Below are 23,485 nucleotides of genomic sequence, written 5' to 3'. Positions count from 1 at the left end.
CAAAGGAAGTTCGGACCAATTCTTGCTGAATTTGGGTAGGAGATCAAGCCTGTGTGTTCTTGCATTAAACCTCCTCTTTTCTTTCTGCAGGCTGCCCAGAAGGGAAGAAAGTTGAATTTATTACCAGCTTACTTGATGCTCTGACTACGGACATGGTACAGGCTATTAACTCAGCAGCACCTACTGGGGGTGGGAGGTGAGTCCAGAAAGCACTCCAGCTGAATGCCACCCAGGTGGCTGCAGAGCTCTGGGTGCCCCTGAGGTGGGGGCAAGAGGGAAAAGTGTTGCTCTGACTGATTTGGGTTCTTCTGGGTTGCTGGGAGAGCATCTGAGGCTGCTTTGTCCTGTCATCCTAGTGCTGCCTGCTTCCTCCCCCCCCTCCTCCCTGGCAGCTGCTCCACCATAAAGGTTAGTATAGCCCATTTGAAGTGTGAAATGAGAGCTCAGTGGGAGGAAGTGGCTTGTTCTTTTGTCCCTTGGTGCATGAAAAGACCTAATAAAATGCAAATGGATTGAAGGAGACCATGTGGCCTAGTGGCTACCACAGGGAGTGAAGAATGTGAACCAAATTCTTGGCAGGACCAGTGCTGTGGTTTTGCTGTGAGGCTGCAGCCAGCCTGCCGATGAGGAGAGGAGCTGTTTTTCATGGCCCTCCCCTCTGACCAGCTGCCTGTCCACCCCTTTTGGAAGGAGCAACAGGTCAGGCCTGTTGCAAGAGGTGGGCAGAAGTCTGTGTTTCTGGGGAACTGGAGGAAAGCTGAGGCTGTGTCTCCCCTTCTCGCTTGATAACAGCAGATCCCTGCAGTGCTGCATTGGGACAGGCCATTGCAAATGAACCGTGATGGATTTAAAAGTGCTACACTGCCTCAGCTAGGCAAGGCTTCTGTGGTTCTGGATTTGCCTGACTATAAAAGGAGTCAGTGCTGGGGCAGATGCAGGGATGGCACAATGACTGGTGTGCTCATGCTCGTAGGGGTCTGGAGATGGAAGTGCCTCTGCACATATGTTACTTCCGTGGGTATTGCTCCAATGTGTTGACAGTGGTGTTGGTCCCCTGCTTTCCTCTTTCATAACGGAGAAGGAATCAGTGCCATCTTTTAACTGTTCAAGACTATTCAAGGTCCTGGGTGGCATGGCCGTGTCCTTTGGCTTCAGTGTGGACTACTTGTGAACTCATATGGTTTCAGCTTCACATTTGGACCTTACAAATCAGGCCAGTGACTTGTATGTGTGCCTGCATGCTGAATATTCTGTAACCCGTTGAATTAGTGCTATATGCCTAGCATGTCTGTATTCATATAAACAGGATGAAAAATGCCCCAAGGATGGGAAATACATCGTTCTCTCCCAGACTTAAGCATTCCAATGTCAATTCTGTCTAATTTGCATGGTTCAAATGCAACAGGCAGGGGTGGTGGGAAGCCCTGGAGAGTATTTGATATTTATTTGGCATCTTTGGCACTGGGACTGAAACACAGCCAATGTAATCATCACTCTTAAAATAAAGCTTAATATAAACCAATGTTGTAGAGACCAGAGATGTATGCCCCCACTGCATTTCTATAAACCAGCAGGCTTGCTTCCTAATGTTCCCCAAGCTTTGTGTATTTCTCAGCTTTCAATGCAGGTCTTTCTGGTGGAATTTTTCACTGCCCAGCTCTTCGCACAGTCGTCACATTGATTTATTTTCCACTCCAATGTCGGCAGCCCAGTTGCAAGGGGAAAATTAAATCTTTTAGCAGGCTGTCCTTGGTAAGGCGAAAGACTGCTACCACCCAAATACTCTGCCTGCCCACAGCCATGATTAAATTCTGATAACTGCTCTGGTGTAATTTTCCATGTGCCTCAGCTAGACTAAGCGTGTACCCCAAAGAACATGTGTCAAGCTTTTCCAACCCAACAGGCCATGACGGGACCATTTTTATTTTTTTAAAGTAATTTCAGGGAATTTTTGATATTCATGTAAAAATTTCATCAGTACATCTTTCATTTCATATGGGTTTGTGGAGTTGGGAAGCTGTCTCTGTGCAGTGCGTCCTGCTTTTCAGGAGTCCCAAGGGGAGTTCTCTCTTCAGGAATTGGCTTCTGATGGTGTAAACAGGTGGATTCTTCACTGGGTAAAAAATGGCTGGACCCAGGAGAGTGGCTGGTGGCTAGTCACAAGTGGTGTTGCCCAGGGCTCAGTATTGGAGACAGCCCTGTTTAATATCACCTTCAATAACCTGGACAAGGGGATCAAATGCTCCTTAATCAAGTTTGCAAATGACGCCATGCTGGGTGGAACGTTGATCTGTGGGAGGGCAAGAGGGATCTGGACAGGCTGGGTTGATGGGTCAAGGCCAATGGTATGGGGTTCAGTAAGGTGAAGTGCCAGATCCTGCACTTGAGTCACAACAGCCCCATGCAGTGCTACAGGCTGGGGGAGGAGTGACTGGAAAGCTGCTCAGCAGAAAAGGACCTGGGGGTGCTGGTCAACAGCAGCTGAACATGAGCCAGTATTTGCCCAGGCAGCCAAGAAGGGCAGTGGCATCCTGGTCTGTATCAGGAACAGTGTGGCCAGCAGGACCAGGGCAGTGATTGTCCCCCTGTACTCAGGACTTGTGAGGCCACACCTCAGATCCTGTGTTCTGTTCTGGGCCCCTCGGTACAAGAAAGACACTGAGGTGCTGGAGTGTGTCCAGAGAAGGGCAATGGAGCTGGTGAAGGGTCTGGAGAGTTAAGTCCTATGAGAAGCAGCTGCGGGAGCTGGGGTTGTTTAGTCTGGAGAAAAGGAAGCTCGGGGGGGACCTTATTTCTCCCTACAACCACCTGATAGGAGGTGGTAGTGAGGTGATGGTTGGTCTCTTCTCCCAAATAACAAGGGACAGGATGAAAGGAAATGGCTTCAAATTGTGTCAGGGGAGATTTAGGTTAGATATTAGGAAAAACTTTTTCACAGAAATGGTTGTAAATTATTGGAATAGACTGCCCAGGAAGTGGTAGAATCACCATCCCTGGAAGAGTTCAAAAAATGTGTGGATGTGGAACTCAAAGACATGGTTTAGTGGTGAACATGGTGGTGATGCTGAGTTGACAGGTGGATGTGATGATCTTGGAGGTCTTTTCCAATTCTGTTGGACGTCTCCTCCAATTAACAATTTTATGATTCTGTATATATCTGAAATTGTCTAGGTGACCTAACTTGACTTTGACACTGGAAATGAAAGCTCTTTTCCAAGATGAAGGGATATTTTACCTATTGGGTTAGTTTAATTAATTTTTAGCCTTAACAACTAACAAAATAACTATTTATGACAGTGATTATCCTGTATCTCCATGGCCAATCTTTACTGAGAAGTTCATGTTGAAAAGAAAAGTTAGAGATCTGGCGGTCTGATATTTCTTAATATCAGTCATGTCAGTTTTAATGTCTTAATATCAGTTTTCTTATTTGTGAGGCAAGCTTCACTTTTGCAGGCTCTTCATCTTGGTGCCATCACGATGGCAGAACAGGTTCTGCATTCAAACACACACTGTAGCCTTCTTTTTTTGCTCCTTTACAGCATTTCATGCTCCTGGGCCTTTTTTATATTTTGAGCAAATGCATCCCATTATCCAAGGTAAATTTTTAACAAATCACCAGCAAAGCTTATGCCTGATGCAGGGGGCAGGCCAGGCAAACATCCAGCTGTCCCCCCCCCCCCCCCCCCCCCCCCCAACTGTATATTGTCCTATCTATTTTAACCAAACAGAGAAGCCACATGTAGGAGTTTGAGGGCAAGGGGGTGGAGTATTCCCGTTTCTCTGTGGCAGCAGAGAGATGATACAGGCATACAATATGTGTCTACAGTATCAGTATTAAAATGAAGGACTAAACGCAGAGAAGAGCTTTTCCAAAGTGTTGAGGACTAAGAAAGCTTAACAGTGAGAGTCTTAAGGAGCTCAGACTTCCTTAGGGTATTAAAAGAAACAAACAAAAAAAAAAAAAGGTTGGAAGTTGATTTTGTAAAATCTGAGTCTCTCTATAGGGACAAAGGCTCTGCAGGCTCTTTAGTCTAGCAGGGAAGAACATGATTAACTGAATATAAACAAACTTGTGATCAAGATTTCTTTAAAGCGAGGGCAATTCTAAGCCAGAATGAAGTCATGAGGGAGGTGACTGATTCCCTAAGGCTTTCATCTTAGGCCTGATGTGTTTCAGAAAGACTTGCTTTAGTCAAACCTGAGTTATGGTCCCAAGAATAATTTGATTCACATTCTGTGGGTATGATATACAAGAAATCAGATTAGATTACCCTGCTGCCTTCAGTCTGAATCTGGATATGTGAGTAAAAACTTCTGTGTTTGCTGAGTGTCTTTGCAATTAATGTCCATATTAACTACTTTTTTTTTTTTTTTGGGTGGGGGGAAGAAGGAGTGAGTGGGGTGATGAGGGAGAAGCATGGGGAGACATCAGAGATTGGCATTTGAAATACTACATAGAGCTGTGCTAAATTGCACCCAAAAACAATCTAGTAGCAGCAAAGTGAGGCAGTAGCTTGGATTCTTGCATGCCCCATAAGCAAAACCTGATAAAACTTTTGGGTTTTTTTTTAAACTGGGCATGCTTAAAACAGCCTTGTAATCCCTTATAGGTCTTGTCTTGTTTAAGAAAGTTCAAAGCTATTGACTTAAATTGAGTTACTCTTGCTTTACAATAATGTAAATGAGATGAGAACTTCCCTTCCTCATGGCCCTAGCTTATATTACAGCATAATACCCAAATAGACTTCATTTAGAGTTTTGAAACAGAAAATCTCTGGTAAAATTCATTCTTAATTTTAAGTTTATATTATAACTCAAAGGCACATCTTGTTACTGTATGTTTTCAAAGTAATTAAGGGAGCAGTTGTAGGGAATTGGTTTATTAGCCAGTGTTTGGTATCCCTGTTGGAAAAAAAAAGCATTATTGAAATTATTCACAAGTACGTACTATATAATAGGAACAGCACTTAAAAATTTAGACTTAGCTTTAGTACCTTTTAGTCTGTTTTCTAATCCTGATATAGTCATATTACACAGGGCCTAAACTAAACTAGATCAAAGCGAATCCCAGCCTGTGTTTCCCTTATCTGAGAAATTCTCTTTGGTCCCTGCCAATTCAGAAATGAGTTTTAGTTGCCAAAATGTGTGCATTATGGCTTGCTGCATTATCAGCAAAAATATTACTGCCCTGTGGAATTTAAGGTGAATGGGCAGCTTACAACAGCCACCCTTATCATGTAACACAGCAGCTATCAGTCCCTTAATTTAAAGTTGCCAATTATTCCCCATGTAATAGCCTCAAAAAGTACTCCAGAAAATGACCCCGAGGTTCCTTTTCATGCTCTAGTTGAACAGTTTGAAGCAGGCAAGCACAGCTCAGCACATCTCCAGGGTGTTCTGAAGCCGATCCATGTTTTAATAAAGATTGACACTTTTAAACAGCGTGGGGAAGTTGATGCTCAACTCCTGTTGCATTTTAATTGAAGTTGGATACCAACTTCTCTTTGTCCTCTTATGGAAATTCTAGCCTGATTAAAGATACAGGAGAGTTCATGTAAGAGGAGGGTCTTTGAGCAGTCAATGAGGAGTGAAGGGAGGTGATTTTTTAATGTTCTATATTATTTATCCTACAATCTTTAGAAAAGTTGTGTTCAGAACAATGTTTCATATACAACTTAGCCTAAGGAGAGGAAGAAACTGGCCTGTAATAGGGAGATAAGTTTTAACTGTAGAGGAATTATGCATTTCCCATAATGAATTTGGACTGTGTAGTACCCTTTTGTTTAGTCTGAACACAGCTTAGGTTTTTTGTTGGCTTCTTGATTCCTTGGCTACAGGAAAGGGGGAATAATAAATACAGGATCCTTTTGCAATTCCATTAGAGTAATCCTCTCTGATTCAAACCATGTTTCACTGTTACAGACTTTAACTTTAGGCAACTGCAAAGAACAACAAAATGGGTGTAAGAAGTTGAAGCAGAGAAGTAACAATTTTGAATTTTACCTCAGTTTGTTAAACTCATTGCTTTCCACTGCTTAGTGCTGGCACTTCGGTGGGTATCATCAATGCAGGCATGGTCGTTGACTGGAGGGGTCAGTCCCTCTCCATCAGTTCTTCATTCAGCAGCAGCACCAAGCAGGGTATATATATCCTTGCAAAATATTTACAAGTCATAGAAACGTACAGCTTTAACTCCTTTAGACATCCTGACCACAAACATGCCTTGTGTGTTGGGAATGAAAGCTGGACTAATTTTTTCTTTTTACTCTGTTGCATTTGCTAGCAGCTTCTTGTCCATCAAGTATTCTTTCATCCTGGAATAGCTCCCTCTGGTTTATAGGCTCTGCAGTCCAGCTAGATGATGGGCTGATCTTACGGCCCTTCCCTCCTTTTGCCTCAGCTGCTAGTGTTGCTACATAAAGTTTGTATTACAAAAGAATAGATTTTCTAAGTCTTCAAACAGGTGATCACCTGATGGGTACTTAGAGATTGCAACCTTGCTTTCTGTCCAAGCAGTAGTTTGTATTAGGATTTTTTTGTCACTGCAACAGTGCTGTGGATCCATGCAGCCTTTGCAGTGGGGCTGCAAGTGTTCAGGGGCCAAAGGACCAGCTTTGGTAGGAATGGACTTCAATTTATTTAGTAAAATTTACTGGGACATATTACACTTTGACATCATGGTTCTATGGAGCATATTGTGATTGCACATGTACATGTTTCTGTAGGGGAGTAATGTCTCAGATTTACTGCTCTTGTATACTTTACCCTATATACCTCCCCTTCCTCCCTGCTCCTTCACAGGGAGCTAACTGCTCCTTTCTCATAAGGGGCCTCAAGGGCTGAAAAGCATTACAGATTGCATGCAAAGTGCATATTCAGGCTGCCTGTTTGATATTTTGGCAGTCATTCTCTGATCCAGATTTCAGTGCAGCTTACAAAAGTGTATGCCTGTGTTTTTGCAAAGCCTCTTTGCATTCTTCCAGTTACACCAGATGATGTGAAGGTATTCTGTGGGAGTGTGCCTCATCTGGAAGACAGTATTGTTAAAAGTTCCAGTACCTTAACACACGTATCTCCAAGCGCAAACCACCTAAGAAATAAATGTTCTGCTATGAGGGAGCTCTTAGCACATTATACAGAAGGAGGAGCAAGAGCCTACTTGATGCCAACAAATTTGTAAGAAAGCTGAGAGCTGGTTTGCTGTCTTACGCTGTTAATGACAGACCATGCTTTTCTTCATTGGTGGAATACTGGTGGGCTTATGCTGCATAATTGAGCTGAACTTTCTGGCTTATGTACAAAAGCAGTCCAACAAAAGCAGGTTACGTTTGGAAAATCAGCTTACACAGAGCTCCTTTCTTCCCTAGCACTCATTCTTTAGGACTGATTGTTTTGCCACAGAGTGCTAAAGAGAAACAATTAGGAAGAAAAGCAAGTACAGCTGTAATGCAGTCAACATGAGAAGGCTGTCTTCATTTTGGTAGTGTCTGTTCTTACTAGGTCTTACAAAGCTGCTACAGCACTGAAGCGAGGTACTAGAATTCAGTGGATTTTAGTGTGATTAGTGTTAGAGCAAGGGATGTTGGAAATTGAAAATGTACAGGACAGCTTTGTTCTGTCTTTGTGGTCTGAATGAATAAATGAAGTTTGTATCTGAGGGCTGACTTACTTTTCTTGAAACAGTAATGGGGAGGAAATAGAGGGACAGTCCTCTGGAATACTGCCAAGTCTGTGCTCACTGGGCAGTTAGAGCCCCAGACTTACCTGAGCTGACCCAGCAGGCATGGTTGGTGTCATGGCACATCAGCAAAGCTAGGTGGCCTAGCAGCGCTGTGTAGTTGCATTAATTCATGTTTCATGGGCGGTGCCTAAGTGCGTTGCAGGGGCAGCGGCCGAAGTCAAGGAAGTTACGGCATTGTAACTTCATGCTTCTGTAGTGTCTCATGGAATTTCATGAGCCAGGGAGATATGGCTGCCCTGAGATGATGGAGATGCTTCCTGTGCTAGGATTCTGGGTGATAATCAGAGAGGACAGGCAACCAACCATCTCAGGAACTGTAGTCCTGCTAAGCCAGCCAACAGAAAGTGGTAAAAAGTCAGAAATGGCTGTATCTTCCTTTTTCCTAAAGTCATAGCCATAAAACTAATTCCTTTTAGCTCTATTAGCATGCTGCAGTTTTCAGCATGAGCTCTCAGCATGTTTGTAATGGCAAAGATTGGTTTATTGTCACTTCATGAGTCAATGTATTTGTATTAGCCTGTGAATTTTCCTGGTTCTCTCTGTGGAAGTGCTGAAGAGAGCCATGTTGCCTTTCTTGATAACTCATAAGAGCTCCTCCTTGGTGTGCCCCTGGAAAAGAGGCACTTTTAAATCCTGCTTCTGAGTGCCTCGTCAGTAAGTAGTGAGAAGCTCTTGTCTGTTGTCTTTCTGCTGTTGGTTCTAAGATATTCTGCTATTTTCTCCATTTCTGCCTCTCCAGTTGTGGGCCTTCAGTAAATGAGGGCAAGCCAAGGCATGGACAAGGGGAACCTCACATGCAAAAGCTCAGGTTTTATTCTTCTACCTCAGCAAAGTATTGCCCATGGTAATACAGAACTTCTCTGAGGCTGTTGGAAACATGCTAGTCTTCAAATGATAGCCAGCTTCTTTCCAAAAGGGAGAGAGGCCAATAGCTGTGTTAATAAATGTCATAAAAACAAGACACAGGATATGTTTCTATTCTCTCCTGTCATCCTGGTCATTGCATACAGTTTAGAAAATCCGGACACTCCCTTAACCTCCTGGGGACAGTTTTGCAATTTTTGCTTGTCCATAGGTGATTCCAGGTGCTTAGCTGGTGTTTTGGCTCCCCAGACTAAGCCAGACTTATTCCAAACCCCTTCTTCCTCCTGCACAGTGTTTATCCCATTGTACATTGACAAGATGCTGTGACTGAATGCCAGCCTGCCTCTCAGTTAGGAATTAAATGAAGGAAATAGCTTCAAGTAAAACCCTGGGAAAAATGTAATGCAATTTTTTTGCCTCTCTGTACTGTGTGTGTTTACTTGTTGCAAGGATTCATGTATCTCTGGATAGGGGCTACCTTTCTGATTTCTATCCTCATTTGTAAAAGCCATCAGAGAAGGTTAATGAGGATCTCAGTTCTCCACCTAAACTCCAGTTCTTGATTTCTGCATGCTGCAGATTCCCCCTCAGAAATGATTTAATTTACCATGGGGATAGAGTATATGAGGTAGTATTTTTCAGGCTCTGTAGCTGAATTTTAAAAGCAAACTGGCCACACCAGAAAGTCAAAAGAATTTTCTCTCTCCTAGTTCCCAACAAAAAAAAATTCAGTGACCATATAAGTGTAGATCCTACTAGTTTCTGAAACAAGGTCAGTGGCAGTCTTGGAGAGCATTTTATAAGGTACTTGGGTTCGTATTTCTCCATCAGTTAAAATACCCCAAACTCACACCAGAATCTGGCTGCCTGCAGCAGGCAACTGTTCCTCTCTCCTTCCTGAGGAAGGAATTTATGCAGCAGCTGGATATGTCTCCTGGAATAAGTCAGAGCAATTAGTGCCAGCATAGCATGTCTGACTACCTATCCACTAATTTCCATGCATTGAAATGCTTTATTCCTGGAAGAAAAAAAGGCTCAGGTCTCAGCCTCATTTCAGCTTCTTTTCAGCTTTCTCTGTTGGCACACTCATCATACGGAGAAAGGACAGACTAGCTTAGAAAGAGTTTCTTCCCTGGTTCTCAGTATCACTGAGGAATAAGCACCTTTCCCACTGCTGCTGCAGAGCACCAGACACTGCTTAAATGGTGTGACATAACAGTGCCTCTTCAGTGATGGCACGATGTTGAAAGGCAACATCCTCTATTTGTGTGTCTATAGCTGTTGCTGTTCCTCCTTTTTTTTTTCTTCTCTTCCTCTCTGATATTGTTATTGTCTACAGAAAGAAAAAGTGAGTCAAATAGCATCAAACTTGTAATACCACAATGAGTAAGAAATGAAACAAACTGAAGTTGCCAGCTCTGTAGTACTGCTTTTAATGGATTTGTGGTGTTTGTCTGCTGTGGAACTCTTATGTGTAAATCAGCTATGTGAAAAGCATGAAAAATGCTGAAAATACAGCACAGGAGTTCAGATTATATAAACAGATACAGGGAGAATATTGTGTCTTGCCAAGGATGCTTTCAAATAATAAATGTGTCTTGCATTAAATTAATTTGTTCCCTTTCTGAAGTCTAGAAGTAATGGTCACAGAAACTAGCATGACAGCTGACACTCATGGCTCTCCTGCTGGCAATTTTTATGGGAGCCCAAGGGTCAAAAGGACCAAGGAGATTGTCTCTTGCCCTCTAATGAGGATCGTTCTGGGATTAGGCAGAATTTCAGCAACTGGTGTGAGGAGAACCAGAGCTACTGAGGATATCAGACTCCAAGATTCTCTCAGCAATTCACTTGTTAATGCTAAAGGAGATTTTTAGAAAAAGTTTGTCTGTCTCAAAAGAGCCCAGCTAAAAGGAGGAGATTGGAAGACTTGTGTTTTTTGCTTTCTTTAAATACAGCATAGCACTTGCCTGATTTGATGAGCAGCTCTTGCTCCTCAGCTTGTGCTTGACAGTGTTGGTGAGAGCACCCACTTGTTGGGGGCCTGTGCCTCCTCTGTTCCAGGTTCTCTGAGCCAGACCCCAGCCACACACTAGAGGAGCGAGTGGTACACTGGTATTTCAGCCAGCTGGACAACAACAGCAGCAATGACATCAACAAGCGGGAGCTAAAGCCTTTCAAACGCTATGTGAAGAAGAAAGCCAAGCCCAAGAAATGTGCCCGGCGTTTCACTGACTACTGTGACCTCAACAAGGACAAGTCAATCTCACTTCAGGAGCTGAAAGGGTGTTTGGGAGTCAGCAAGGAAGGAGGTGAGTGTCTTTTCTTCTTTTACTGCATGAAAATAAAAACTGAATTACAGCAAACTCAGAAATCTGTTTTCTCCCAGCTGTTTCAAAAGTGTCACAGTTTGTGTGAGCACATGAGTGGGATTAATATACTGCGATGCAAATGTAGTTTGTTACTTGTATTTTGGCTCCATCTTCTATGCCTTATCACAGACCTTTGTGCTAAGCACTATACAGAAACAGGGCAACAGATGAGCCTTGACCAGAAGTCTGCTTGTACTGTAAAGTCCTTGGAAACTGTAGTTCAGATCAGGTCCCTTCTGAATAATACCCTGCTAACAAGATTCTGTTGTCTCAGCCATGCAGGTTGGATGATGTATGAGCCAGCACAGACCCAGTCCTTCTCTGGAGACCCTGTTGACTAACAGAAACAATATTTATTTTCATTGCTAAATTCAGCATGCAGGAAAGTGGATGATGCAAAGAGAACAACTCAGAAAGCAAGCACAGGGCTGTATTGTTGCCCTTTTTCAGACTTAAATTGTACTTCAAGACTGGGGGAGAAGTAAGGCATGAGAATAACCTATTTTCCTTTCTGTTTAGTGTCTGAGCAATCAACCTCCTGCCTTTTCTTCCTTTTTTCATCTTCACCTCATCATTTGTTGGGACCTGAACCAAACAGATATTTTTGGAAGTTTTAGGAATTGAAACTGTTCAACCCAAATTCAATAATTATCAGTCATTCTTGACTGTGGGCAGACTTGCTTGGCAGGAGAAGGCAAACAGCAAGATTCCAGGGGACTAATTTCCTGTGCAGGTGTTTTGGCTGTGCAGACAGCTGTTGTTTTAAGTGTTATGGTAGTTGGGAAGGGTGGATAGCTTTTTTTTCTCCCATCTTAATCTTTCCTTAGTTCTTTTCTCAGATTTAGCACGAGTGGGAAGGGAAGTCAGTACATTTGAGTGTTGGGAAGTTGCATTTTCTAGGTGCTTTGCAAACATTTTAGTTACCATAGTAAGCATATAGCTTTACTTGTCAACTGTGAGAAGCATTCAGCTTCCCTAGCCCAGTGGAGGTGTTTTTTTAGTCATCAGTACCTCACTGAGGAATGACATACCAAAATAGCAATCCTTAATTTTATTACCTTCCCAATAAGATGAATATGCCAAATGAGTTTTATTGCTATTTGGCCTGGAATAAGACACTCTGGAATCTGCTGCCCTGGCCAGCTGACTGTTCAAAATTTAGTTTATGGAAGGGGACAAAAATCAAAGGGAGGGAAGAAAGAAAATGTGAAACTTTGAGCACATGTGAAGGGGAAAGAAGGCAGCAAGACATTGTTGTGAGTGCCTGTTTGTCCAACTATTTGCTGAGAATACAGCCTTGACCTTTCATGGTTTGTTCTGTTGTATGAGGACAGGACTGGGGTCAAAAAGGGGCTCTGATCTTGTTCTATCGTACAGCTCCATATACCTACTACAGACCTGATGAGCCTTGAGGATCAAAGATAAATGGGTAAGTTAAAGGATGGTGAGGACTAAAAAGCAGTGCAGGGGGCAGTGCAGAGAGCAGGTACGTGTAAGAAAGAACTGAGGGAGAGCGCTCTAGAGGTGCAGTAAACAAGTTTGTGATGGATCTTTTTTAAGAAGTCATGAAGTTGTGAGGAGGTAGATGCATCTTTTCATGCTTCCTATTCATAAGAACTGCTAAATTTAGGAACAATCAGTATCTTTGCCTTTGATACAGTCCCCCACAAATCCTTTCTAGATTGGAGGGAGATGGTTGGACTACTAAGTGGATAAGGAATTGGCTGGGTGGTCACATCCAGAGGGTAGTCGTCAATGACTCAAAGTCCCTATGGACATCAGTGACAAGTGGTGTCCCTTGGGGTCCATACTGGGACCAGTGTTATTTAATTTCTTTATTTATTAATGACATAGTGGGATCAAGTACACCCTCAGCAAGTTAGCAGGTGACACAAAGCTGAGTGGTGCAGTTGCCATGCCTGAATGATGGGATGTCATCCAAAGGGACCTGGACAAACTCAAGAAGTGGCCCTATGGGAATCTTGTGAAGTTTAAGATGACCAAGTGCAAGGTCCTGCAACTGGTTCAAGGCAGTCCCTGATATCAACACAGGCTGGGGATGAACACATCGAGAGCAGCCCTGCCCAGAAGGACTTGGGGGTGCTGCTGGGTGAGAAGCTGGACATGACCCAGCCGTGTGCACTCCCAGCCCAGAGAGCCAATGGTGTTCTGGGCTGCATCCAGAGCAGCGTGGGCAGCAGGGAGAGGGAGGGGATTCTGCCCCTCTGCTCTGGTGAGACCCCACCTGGAACACTGCATCCAGATCTGGGGTCCCAGCACAGGAAGGACATGGACCTGCTGGAGTGAGTCCAGGGGAGGGGGCACCAAGGTAATTAGAGGGATGGAGCACCTCTGCTGTGAGGAAAGGCTGAGAGAATTGGGATTGCTCAGCCTGGAAAAGAGAAGGCTTGGGGTGACCTAACTGTGGCCTTCCAGTACCTGAAGGGAGCCTATGGGAAAGATGAGAGGGACTTTTTACAAGAGCACAGAGTGCCAGGACAAGGAAGAATAGTTTCAAACTGAAAGAGAGTAGGTTTAGATTAGATACGAGAAAAAAATTCTTTGCCGTGAAGGTGGTGAGGCACTGGGACAGGTTGCCCAGAGAAGCTGTGGGTGCCCCATCCCTGGAAGTGTTCAAGGCCAGGTTGGATGGGGTTCTGAGCAGCCTGGTCTAGCGAAATGCGTCCCTGCCCATGGCAGGGGGGGTTGGAATGAGATGATCTTTAAGGTGTCTTCCAACCCAACCCATTCTATGATTCTGCGATCTTACCCCTACTCTAACTTCCCTTTATCCTGATCACAGATTCATGTAGTCAGTCCCTGTATTTTGCTGTTTCTTCTCTGTACCATGGCCTCCAAAGATCTGCTGGGGTCACTGTGGGTCCAAGCCAAGAGCTAGCTAGTACTTTCAGTTGTAAACTGCTAGTCAGATGAAAACAAAACTTTCCATGGAAATGTTTGTGTTTCAGCAAAAGCTTTGTTTGAAAGGTCCTTCTGGTCTGGCTTGGATGAGGAGGGGTTGGAGGGAGGCAAGGAAAATTTTAATTTCCCGTTGATCTACTTCATTACAAATGAACTTAGCTCAGATATTCCAAATCCCGTTTGGGTATCCAGTAGCATAAGGACTAAAATGAATTGGGTCATCATTCCAGGTGATTATGCCTCTTGCTAGGCAAATTGAACACTTGTAATGGTTTTGAAAATCAAACATAATACAAATTTTCTAGTATTTAGAAGGCTGAGGAAAACACATATTAAGTGTTCCGCATTTTTATCAGTGTTTTGCTTTTTTTTTTTGGTGGCCAGCTCCACCCAAACATGGAAATAGAGTTGGTTAAAGGAAGCATAGGGCATAGATAACACATTACTGTTACTTGTCTCTCAGGGCCTAGAGAGTCCAAATAAGATTTATATGTGGGGATTCTGCCGGGATATTTGGAAGGGCAAACCTGAATCTGAGCTCTTTCCAGCTTAGAATCAAATCTATCCGAGATGCCTAGTTCTGTCTGTGTTCCCTTCTTTAGCAGGCTCTTCATGTCTGTAGTAACCTAATAGGTGGGTACTGCCAACCAATGGTTCTCCAGTGAGGAAAACAGCTGCCCAGTCTATCAGAAACCTTTCCTCTTTTCCATCCTTATGGTGACCCAGAAAGCTGATGGCAAATCTGCTAGGTCTGGTGTCCACTTTGCACAGCTCTTGTCCCTCTTTTTAAACCAGACTTGTTTCTATCAGGTGCCATTTGCATGGAAAAAATGCCATTCTTGGATCTCAGAATGGAGTAGCCACGTAAGAGTCAGCCTTTGAGTGTTTGCAGAAGCCTGCAAATAGTTTCTTAAACTGGGGCAGAACAGGCAGGCAGGGCTTTTAGCTTGGAGTATGCCAGAAACAGTCTTTGCCATCACTTGATCTAGGATTGTCTGTTTGAGGAATTGTGGAAGGAAAACAGACTGATTTACAGCCTGTTAAAAGTTAGCATTCCTCAGTGTAGTCTGCACAGCCTGAGTTAAGGGGGGAACCATCTGTGATCAAAGAACAAATTTAGCTCTCTGCATTAGTCAAAAGGCAGGATCCTTCAGAGGACATAGACACACATTGTAAAGCTTTTCTGGAAAGTTACTGGACCCAAGATTAATTGGAGTCCAGTGATGTTGGAGAGAAGGGCTGTAGTTCTGAGTGAGGCTTATGCTACTTGTGCTGGCTGCAAAATGCTGGAGTTGAGTTTTACCTCTATATTCTTCCAAATTCAGAAGACAAAGTCAGCATTTTGTGCCTGCCCAAAGAGGAGCTAAGGGAATAAGCAGCAAAGAAATGTCCCTCTGCCAGCTGACGGGAAGTTCCCTTCTGCCAGCTCAGATCCCGTGATTACTTTGCTATCCAAGAGCTTGTCAGATGGTAGGTGTTGGGCGTGCTTCACAGGCCATGAGGACATCTGAGGTGGAACCCAGCCACCAAGAGTGCAGTCCAGAAACAGGATTGAAATACCTTAATTAAAAAGTGTATGTGTGTGTAGTTAAACAGTATGTCACTTTCTACTGCATCTGAGGAAATATTACAGAAGGAAGGAAAAGTGATGGACAATCTGAACAGCAGATTTCATTCCGTGATGTTTTGGACCTTTCTTATTGCTATCTTCAGAAGTAACTGCATGCTTGGGAGGCTGGGAATGAAGTTGCTCTCTATTATTACTGTGCAAGCAGCTGTGTGGGAGAAGGTAGCAAAGAGCAGTCACCTGGGAAAGGCCTCTGGACCAATGATGATAGAAAACAATCTGAGTGGCCATGAGAAAACTGTAACCAGGTAATGACTGAATTAAAAAGGAATTTTAAAGTACATTTAATTGCTATTAGATTAGAATCGAAGGAGCTGCCCTGGTTCAGCGCTTGGTTTTGTTTGTCATGTTCAGATAGTCCCCTTTGAAGAGGTGCTATAATTTGCCTTTAATCTTGACAAAAGTAAGTGATAGTATGAATCAGGACATCAGTATTGTGTTGAGAACACAAGATAAGGCTGTTTCTCTCCCCAAAAGGTGAAAGGTTTGCTCAGTATGCCTGAGAAATAATTTCTTCCTATAAAAAGCTGCTGGGGTTTCCTTGGGACTTTTTCTTTTGAAAGACACTTGGCCTAATCCAGTGTGACTAGAACTGTTATCCAAAACAGTCTGCTTGTGAGGATGAGCAAATACTCTGCTTTATGAAACTTTCTGGATGATGGGATGTTACCCAATAATGCCCAAGCGTTTCCCAGTTATATGTTAGTAACCCACGGTCACCACTTGCCGTATTCATTCCTCTCTTTTGTGTCAGCAGTGCAGTGTTGTTGTGGCAGGGTTTTGCCTTCGACAGGTATACGTGGCTGGCCTGGTTTGTATGGCAAGCAGACAGCTGAAGGCTGCTCTCTGCCCTGCGGAAGGCAGCACTCTCTCTCCCTGGAGTAGCAGGGGATGAGCTGCAGCACGGCTTCCTGCACGGCTGCATTGGGCCGTGCCCTCGAGCACGCTGGCCGTGGCAGGGAGGGATGCTCCTGCCTTCTGCACACACCGGCCTGGAGCTCCCTGCCTTTTCCCAAAGACAGATGGAGCTCTCTCAGCTCTTTCTGGAGATAGGTTGTGCTCCTGCACAGCACCGTGCTGCAGGCTTACCTGCACTGGGTGTTAAAGGCGAGAGGGTTCTTTTGGTTGCTCTCTAGATGCATGGCCTGGCAGTGCCCTCTGGGGCTCTGGGAGCTGCTCATGAAGGGTCCAGGCTGTGAGTGCTAGTCAGTCCAGGCAGATCCTCTGCCCCTGGCAGTGGATCCTCTGCCCATGGCAGCAGAGCCATGTTTGACACATGGGCATCAGCGAGCCACAGTGCTGCTGATCCCAGCAGGGCAGGTGGCTGGTACTGGGCTGGTGTCTGGGGGCCTTGGAATAACTTACTGTGCTTACACAGTTTCTCTTAGTAATGTTCTCTAAAGCCAACAAGTGGTGCTTTGCAACCCATTTTAGTCTTGACCACTGTCACCTTTCCCTCCCCCTGCCTTTTTCTTCCCAGTAGCTCCGCTCCTGTCTTGCAGCCCAGCTTCCTACACCTCTCCCCTGCCCTCTGAGCTTCTGCCCATCTCATTCCTGCACAGAGTGGCATGTGCTGTAGAGTACTTGATGTGCAGAGCGAGCGGTGCAGTCAGGTCATGTGCATGAACAAATCAGTCATAGGCTGGAGTGGAGGGTGGCAACAGGCTTACTGCTGCTGGCTGGGAGCAGGAGTTCCCATTTTCAGCTAATCCCTCCTCTGAAATCAGACGAAGCAGCTCACAGGAAATGTGACATGCTTTCGAGAGCTCCTGTAATCCTTGAGCTGTCCGTATCCAGTGCACAGTAGGAACAGGCTTATTTCTGAGGTGAGAGGCCCTTGCCATGAGCTCCATCTGGTGTAGGGTGTGTGTGCCTGTTATCTCATAATGCAGTCACAGCTCTGCCATTCTGCCAGGTATAATAAGTTCAGGTCTTTGATTTTAGGCACCTGTTTGTTTGGTCCAAGTGAAAGATTTAATGAACCTTGGCTATCTGTATTGCCGGCACCTTCACTCTTCTGCCTGCCCCCTTTCTACATGGCATTATTTTGATTGCTTGGGGAAACTTTGTGATACTACTTGCATCCTTCCTTTCTTCTTTCTCCTTCCGCAGTCCAGTTTAACCTTGTAATTGTTTCTTGCCCATGCACAACCTCTGGATTTCATGATACTCAGCTACTACAACACCAAGTATTTAACATCTCTCATCTCAGGCACATTGGTTAGACTCTTGCATGTGGTTCTGAAAGGAGTGTTGGCAGGACTTGCTGTGAGCATGCTCAGAGGGGCTCCTTTGAACCTGCCCTCTGGCAACAGACAAGGGGAAGGTTCCTTTGTCATGCCATGGCATTTACTGCCTTTAATGTGGTTCTTGGATTTTACAGGTAGCCTGAGCAGTTTGCCCAATGGAAAAAGACAAGGCCTTAACCCTTTCAGTGAGTATCTTGTCAAAATGTTGGGTTTTTTTTTTTCTGTGAAAAGCATATATTGCAGAATTCATTCTCCCCTGCTCTGCCATGTTCATGAACAGCAATATAGAAACAGCTGGAAACCAAAGTTGTTCTTAAGAGGTATAAATAGACCAACATGCAGCTCCACTGCATCATTTCTAAGTCCAGCTCTATGTCTTTTGCTGGAATAGATAATACATTGCTAAGGAATTAGAATAGGATAAAGTAGCTATGGGATGAATACTCTCCTATCCTATTCTCTCTTCTTCTGTCAAGCAATAATGTAGGAGATTTTTTGTGTTTACATTATATTACTCCATGGACAGGTTCCCATGAAGACTCTTCTCTATCATGGTGAAGGTCTGCTCTCTCCTGTATTTTGTGGCATTGAATCACATGGACCCTTTCATCAGGCATGAACAACAACACAATTTGCTTTGATTTTAGACTTGATGCCTCATGATTCTGTTGAGTACTTCTCATTTTGGATTGTAAGAAGCAGTGAGAAGTTCTCCCCTGCCTCTATCTTCAGCCACTTGTTCTATAGCTGTCCTGCATATGTCTGGTTAGACTCCTTTTTGTATTGAGAAGACCTAGGCTGTGTATTTGTTTAATGCCAGAAGTCTTCCTACACCTCTTGCTGTCCTCCTTATCTTCCTGGGGTATGTATCTGGTGCTGGTGAGATGGGCTGAACAGAGAACTGAAGATAAAGATCAACTATACCTTGTACATTGATGATGTGATGTTTCCTGGTGTGTCCTCCATTCTGAGTACGTACTTGACTTTTGCCTGCTGCTAAAAGCTGAGCAGAGGCATTTGAACAATTGCGTGCTGTGGCTTCAGCCTCTTCCTCATCACTCAAAGTGCTCAGTGCAGGACAGGTCATCCCCACTCCCACGCTGCACTGCACTTACAGACATGGAAAACAATCAGTTGTTTTTATGAGCTGGTCATTGAGCACTGAAGGCACCTTGTGCAGAGCTGTGCAATCAATTGCAAATATGGCTACCTGAAATAATTTTGCATTTGACAATATTTGCCCCCTGTGACAGGGCATGTTGATCAGCACTGATCCCACTGAGGCGTTTCCTCCCAGTGAAGTAACCTTTCTCCTCTTTGAAAATCAAATCCCTACTTGTGCTCTGTCTTTAGCATGTTTTCACCTGTAATTAATCCACAGAGCTCTAGCTCTGATCCCATAAGAGCTTTGGGTTTTTTTAAGAACCTTTGATGAAGGGCTTAACAAAAGCTTTCTGAAGAAAGGCCTCCTCCAAGACCTGCTTGTCTGCTAGGGAAGGAGGCAGCTGGCTGTGGCTGATGGGGGAGATGGTGGCAGGGCAGCCTGGCAGCAGTGGGTTTCTGCATCAGCTGTGCCAGGCAGAAGAGCAGAGGAAGGGATGTTGGATCAGTTGTTTCCCTAGACTGCGTGCCCATTTCCAAGGAGGGGGAGGAAAGTGGTATTTTGTGTTTAAAAATATGTCAGTCCCTAAGGCTCCATGTGACTCATTCAGTGCTTTTTTCAGCAAGGCTGTCTCATTAGCCCCTGGTTGTTTTAAGCCTCACAACTTACTCTGGGATCTCAGCTCTCTGGGGCCATGGCTTCAGCAGAGGCTATACTGGATCTTTATCAGTCAGGTTTCTTTTTGTTTTAATTTGCCTTTTTCCCTTACTTGTTCTGTTTCTGTTCTGTTTGTCTTTCTCCTCCTTGCCCACCCCACCCTACCCTTTCAGTAGGTCGCTTGGTGTAGGAGCAGAAGACAAGAAGGGAAGGCAGGAGCTGACCCAAAGGAAGAAAAGATCCAGTGACAGACAGACACCTTGCTGCTTGTGAGCAAGCACGCAGCATCAGCAACATCCAGCATAGCAGAAGTGGCACCCAGAATGTTTGCACTTTTAAAATAATGGTTTGGGTTTGTTTTTAATTGCTTTTCAATGCCATTATCTAATACTTCAGAAAGTGGAGGGAAGCAGGATCATGACTTTTTAAAATTGGAACAGCTACTGATGATGTAAAATTGAGTTCACCGGGACTCAAAAGAATTTTATATACTGTATATAAATATATATGTAAATTGTACAGTTGTCTTGTACAGGGGTTGGAGTCACTGTTCTGTTCCTCCTTTTGCTTTTGAAGGCTGTTAGGGTTAGAGGGACACTTTGCATTTAATGGATTATAGTGATGCATTCATTTCTGCCACCAAACCATCATTCAGTGGCAAGCCTTAACACCCCCATGCAAAAAGGAGCCAGTGTGTCAGCATGACTTGTTCTTGCAAATATGCACGCAGTGCTCCAGATACCAAATGCTTCTTGAGAGCAGCTGAACCCCTTTTCTTACCATAAATCCCTCTGCAACTCAGGCAATTGGGCTTTTGAGAGCACAGATTTCACGTAAGTATTGGTGCACTGCAAAGCTGCTTAAAGTAGGGATAGAAAAGGGTTGTATTAGGGATGTGCAAACATAGTTTGTGCACCCGTTGCAAGTTGGGCAGAAATGAAATACAAATGCATTGCTATTCAGGCTCAGATAATATGCTTAGCAAAGATGTGCCATGCCTCTGGAATCTAAAGCTGTAGGAAGGATGTGGGAGCCATAGGCCCAGTAGAGTCAGTGGAGTGAAGACTTGCATCTTCCTCTCTGACAAAATGTTCATCTATATGTTGTACAACAATAAACATTTTGAGAAGCCTGCTAAAAGCAGCATTAGCCTGCCTTGTGCTTTGCTGAAGGGCAAAGAATGTACTTGTCAGTGCAGACAAACACAGTCATGCTGCTGGTCCCCAAGAGTCTGCTTTACTTATGTTTCAACAGTACAGCTTGGGCTGTGCTCACTGGTGAAGGTCTGTCAGCGGCGACTTTTCTTGTCCTTGGTGGTTGTGTATCCAAGCTCCCCTTCTGCACAGTGGTGTGCCTGCCCACTTTGCCTGATTTGCTGTTGCCAGTACCTCCTGGGTACTGTGACACTGAGGTGTGATTAGCAGTAACAAAGAAGGCTTGGAGTGAGGAGTCTGGCTTTCTTGGAGGCCACAGGGGCTGTTTCAACCACTAGCAGTTTTACCAAAGTTGTTTCTTTGGCAAGGGTGTCCATATCAGCAGTCCTAGGTTTGGGCAGAGTGTGGTGGGACACGCAGTGTTTTGCTTTGTGTATTTCCAACCACTGGCAGCACTCGCCTGTTCTGAGCAGCCTCCCACTTCAGACCTGGTCATCCTTCTGCCACTTGTCTCTGGACCAAGCACTTGTTAGAAGAAACTCTAGTGAAGGTGACGAAATGACAAGCTAATATGAGAACACACGAAAAATTGCTTGCAACAGCAGTGGGTTACTGTAGAGACTGGACTCATCCCTCAAGGCTCTTGTTGCTTTGGTAAAAGGTGATAGAACACAGCATCTTCACTCAGTCATGTCATCGTGACAATAGCATGAGATAATACATCACCAAAAAAAGTGTCCTGATGCAGTAAGTTAGTGCTTGTTGACAAAATGGAAAGGTAAAAAAAAGAAAAATTAACAAGCTTTTCTATAAATAACCATTTAAGAGTAGTAATAACTCTTCCTCTGGGAAGTATATTGGAGCTAATGAAAACATATGACATGGTTGAAAACACCTCTGGTAATATCTGAAGTATACATCACACCACCATAATATAAAGAAGTCATCTCTTCAGCAAGAGCAGATCCTGCTGCTGGATCTTCATGGTTTCTCACATACAGTGTATGTGCTTTTTTGGCCTGCAAGCTCCCACCTTCTTGATTGCTTCTTCTCTTTTTGTTTGTTGTTATTTTGGATTTTTTTTTTTTAATGCCCAGGGCACATCTTTTGTGTGTTGAAATAATTTGGTTTAGTGTATAGTTAGAAATGTCCCTGTCACACTCACTAATCCTATTGTAGAGAGTAAAGAATGAAAGAAACTGTATAAAAAAACCCCCTCTCCATTTTAATATTCTAGTTTTAGGGATTAAAAGTTCTGGCTGCTGGGTTGGTTGGTGTTCGGTGCTTTGGGGTTTTTTTGGGGGTGGGTTTTTTTTGTTTGTTTGGTGGTGTTTTGTTTTGTTTTTTGTTTGATTGGGGTTTTTTTAATGTATAGTTACATCCAGCAGAAGCAGACAATTGGATGCCTCTAGGAATTCTATCAGCCAGGCACTGGGGCTGGGCAGTGCCCCACAAGATTGTGGGGGGACTGCAGAGCTGCTAAAACTCACTGCATCTCCTTCTGGAAGTAAACCAGCCAGCCACCACTCCTGCTTGTCACATAAATCCTTTTGCTGACCTCCTTTTTCTCATCCTTGCGTCCTTCCCCTCCAAAAGGCCTGTATTCACATGCAGTTTGCAACTAAAACTGGGTCAGTTCTTCAAGGAAGGCAAACAAGGGGTGGCTGTTGGTTAAATTTGGTATTCGTGGGTATTCCTGTTGCTAGGCCAGGCTGACTTTACGGATGGATTGGGGAGCAAGCATTACACTGCTTTCCCCTTTCACAAGACAAGTCCAAGTCTCTGCATCCTGACTTGCTGAATTTGCGTGGGTCTCCGAACAGCTTCTGGCAGCACTTGTACATTGCCATGGAAGGCCCAACCAGCATGATTGTGGTAGAGGTCGGGTTACTTGTTCTGGGTTTGTGTTGCAGGATTGTGCAGACCATACTGGTCCTGATTCACACAGCTGTGAGCTGTCCAACAACCTGTACTCATCAGATGAGAGCAGTGCCTCAGCTGCCCACTTCCCCTCTTGGTTTTATTTCCAGTCCACCTGGCTGCCAGGCCAAATTGTCCTTATCTGGTGGTTGCATCAGTAGCATCTTCCTGAAGCTGGAACACAGGGAGTGTCAGTGTTGTGCCTGAAAGCAGACCATGGGCTTGTGTCTCCTCATCCTTCAAGTTGTCCTGGGCCTCTTCAGCTCTACTTTGAATGATGGCTGAAAACAGCTGGGACAGAGAAGATTCCCAGGACTCAACAGTGCAAGTCATCTGTTCTTGCTGCCAGAAGTAAAAAAATCTTATCTTTTCTTGCTGATCTTCCAAGGGCATAGTGTGTTGTAGGAAATTGAGTTACAGTGGGATTCATACACATGAAGGCACTGCTTTCCATGGCCTGAGTTTATATTGAACTTACCCTGCCCCAGCACATTTCTGCCTATGGCATAATTTGTTGAACTGAAAGGCATCTGTTTGGTTTTGGTTTTGTAATAAAATAGGTAACTTTTGCTCCAGTGTCTTGTGGTCGTTTCTTGTTGAATCTTGATTTCCAGTTATCCCTACAGGGCTGTAGGAGAGGGAAGGGGACTCTCCTATTTGGAGAGTCAAGTGTCAGTCTGTGGTTGGGTTTGGAGGTCTGTGGTGTTTCTCCCCTGTGTGTAAGCAGGCTGAATTAAAACAAGCTCCAGAGTGCATCTCTGTGGTTTGATGACAGCTGATCTGCCCAGCCTGCTTAGAAAGGCTGTGAAGCTTCAGCAGGATTGTAGAGATGATTACAGAAGATGGGGCATGGGATCTCATAGCACAATCTCCCCCA

General features: G+C 44.3%; 1 protein-coding gene across 6 annotated transcripts in view; it reads left to right on the top strand.

The window, feature by feature from the left end:
* The window catches only part of SMOC1 (SPARC related modular calcium binding 1), a 131,882-nt gene extending 108,705 nt beyond the window's left edge, over nt 1–23,177 (top strand). For 3 of the 6 annotated variants that reach the window (XM_042048207.1, XM_042048204.1, XM_042048202.1), the window contains 4 exons: nt 91–196; nt 10,670–10,917; nt 17,910–17,960; nt 19,708–23,177. In XM_042048207.1, the coding sequence (XP_041904141.1) occupies nt 91–196; nt 10,670–10,917; nt 17,910–17,960; nt 19,708–19,724 (422 nt within the window). In that variant the 3' untranslated portion in view covers nt 19,725–23,177. The remainder of the gene's footprint in view (nt 1–90; nt 197–10,669; nt 10,918–17,909; nt 17,961–19,707) is intronic. The other 3 variants (XM_042048203.1, XM_042048206.1, XM_042048205.1) reach the window with 3 other exon arrangements.
* Nucleotides 23,178–23,485: the final 308 nt, after the last annotated feature.

Source organism: Corvus kubaryi, unplaced genomic scaffold (genome assembly GCF_017639235.1).
Source record: "Corvus kubaryi isolate FWS band 111438036 unplaced genomic scaffold, C.kubaryi_AGA036_p1.0 66, whole genome shotgun sequence".
NCBI lineage: Eukaryota > Metazoa > Chordata > Aves > Passeriformes > Corvidae > Corvus > Corvus kubaryi.
Note: the sequence above shows the minus strand (reverse complement) of the source record. Positions and strands in the feature narration are given on the sequence as shown.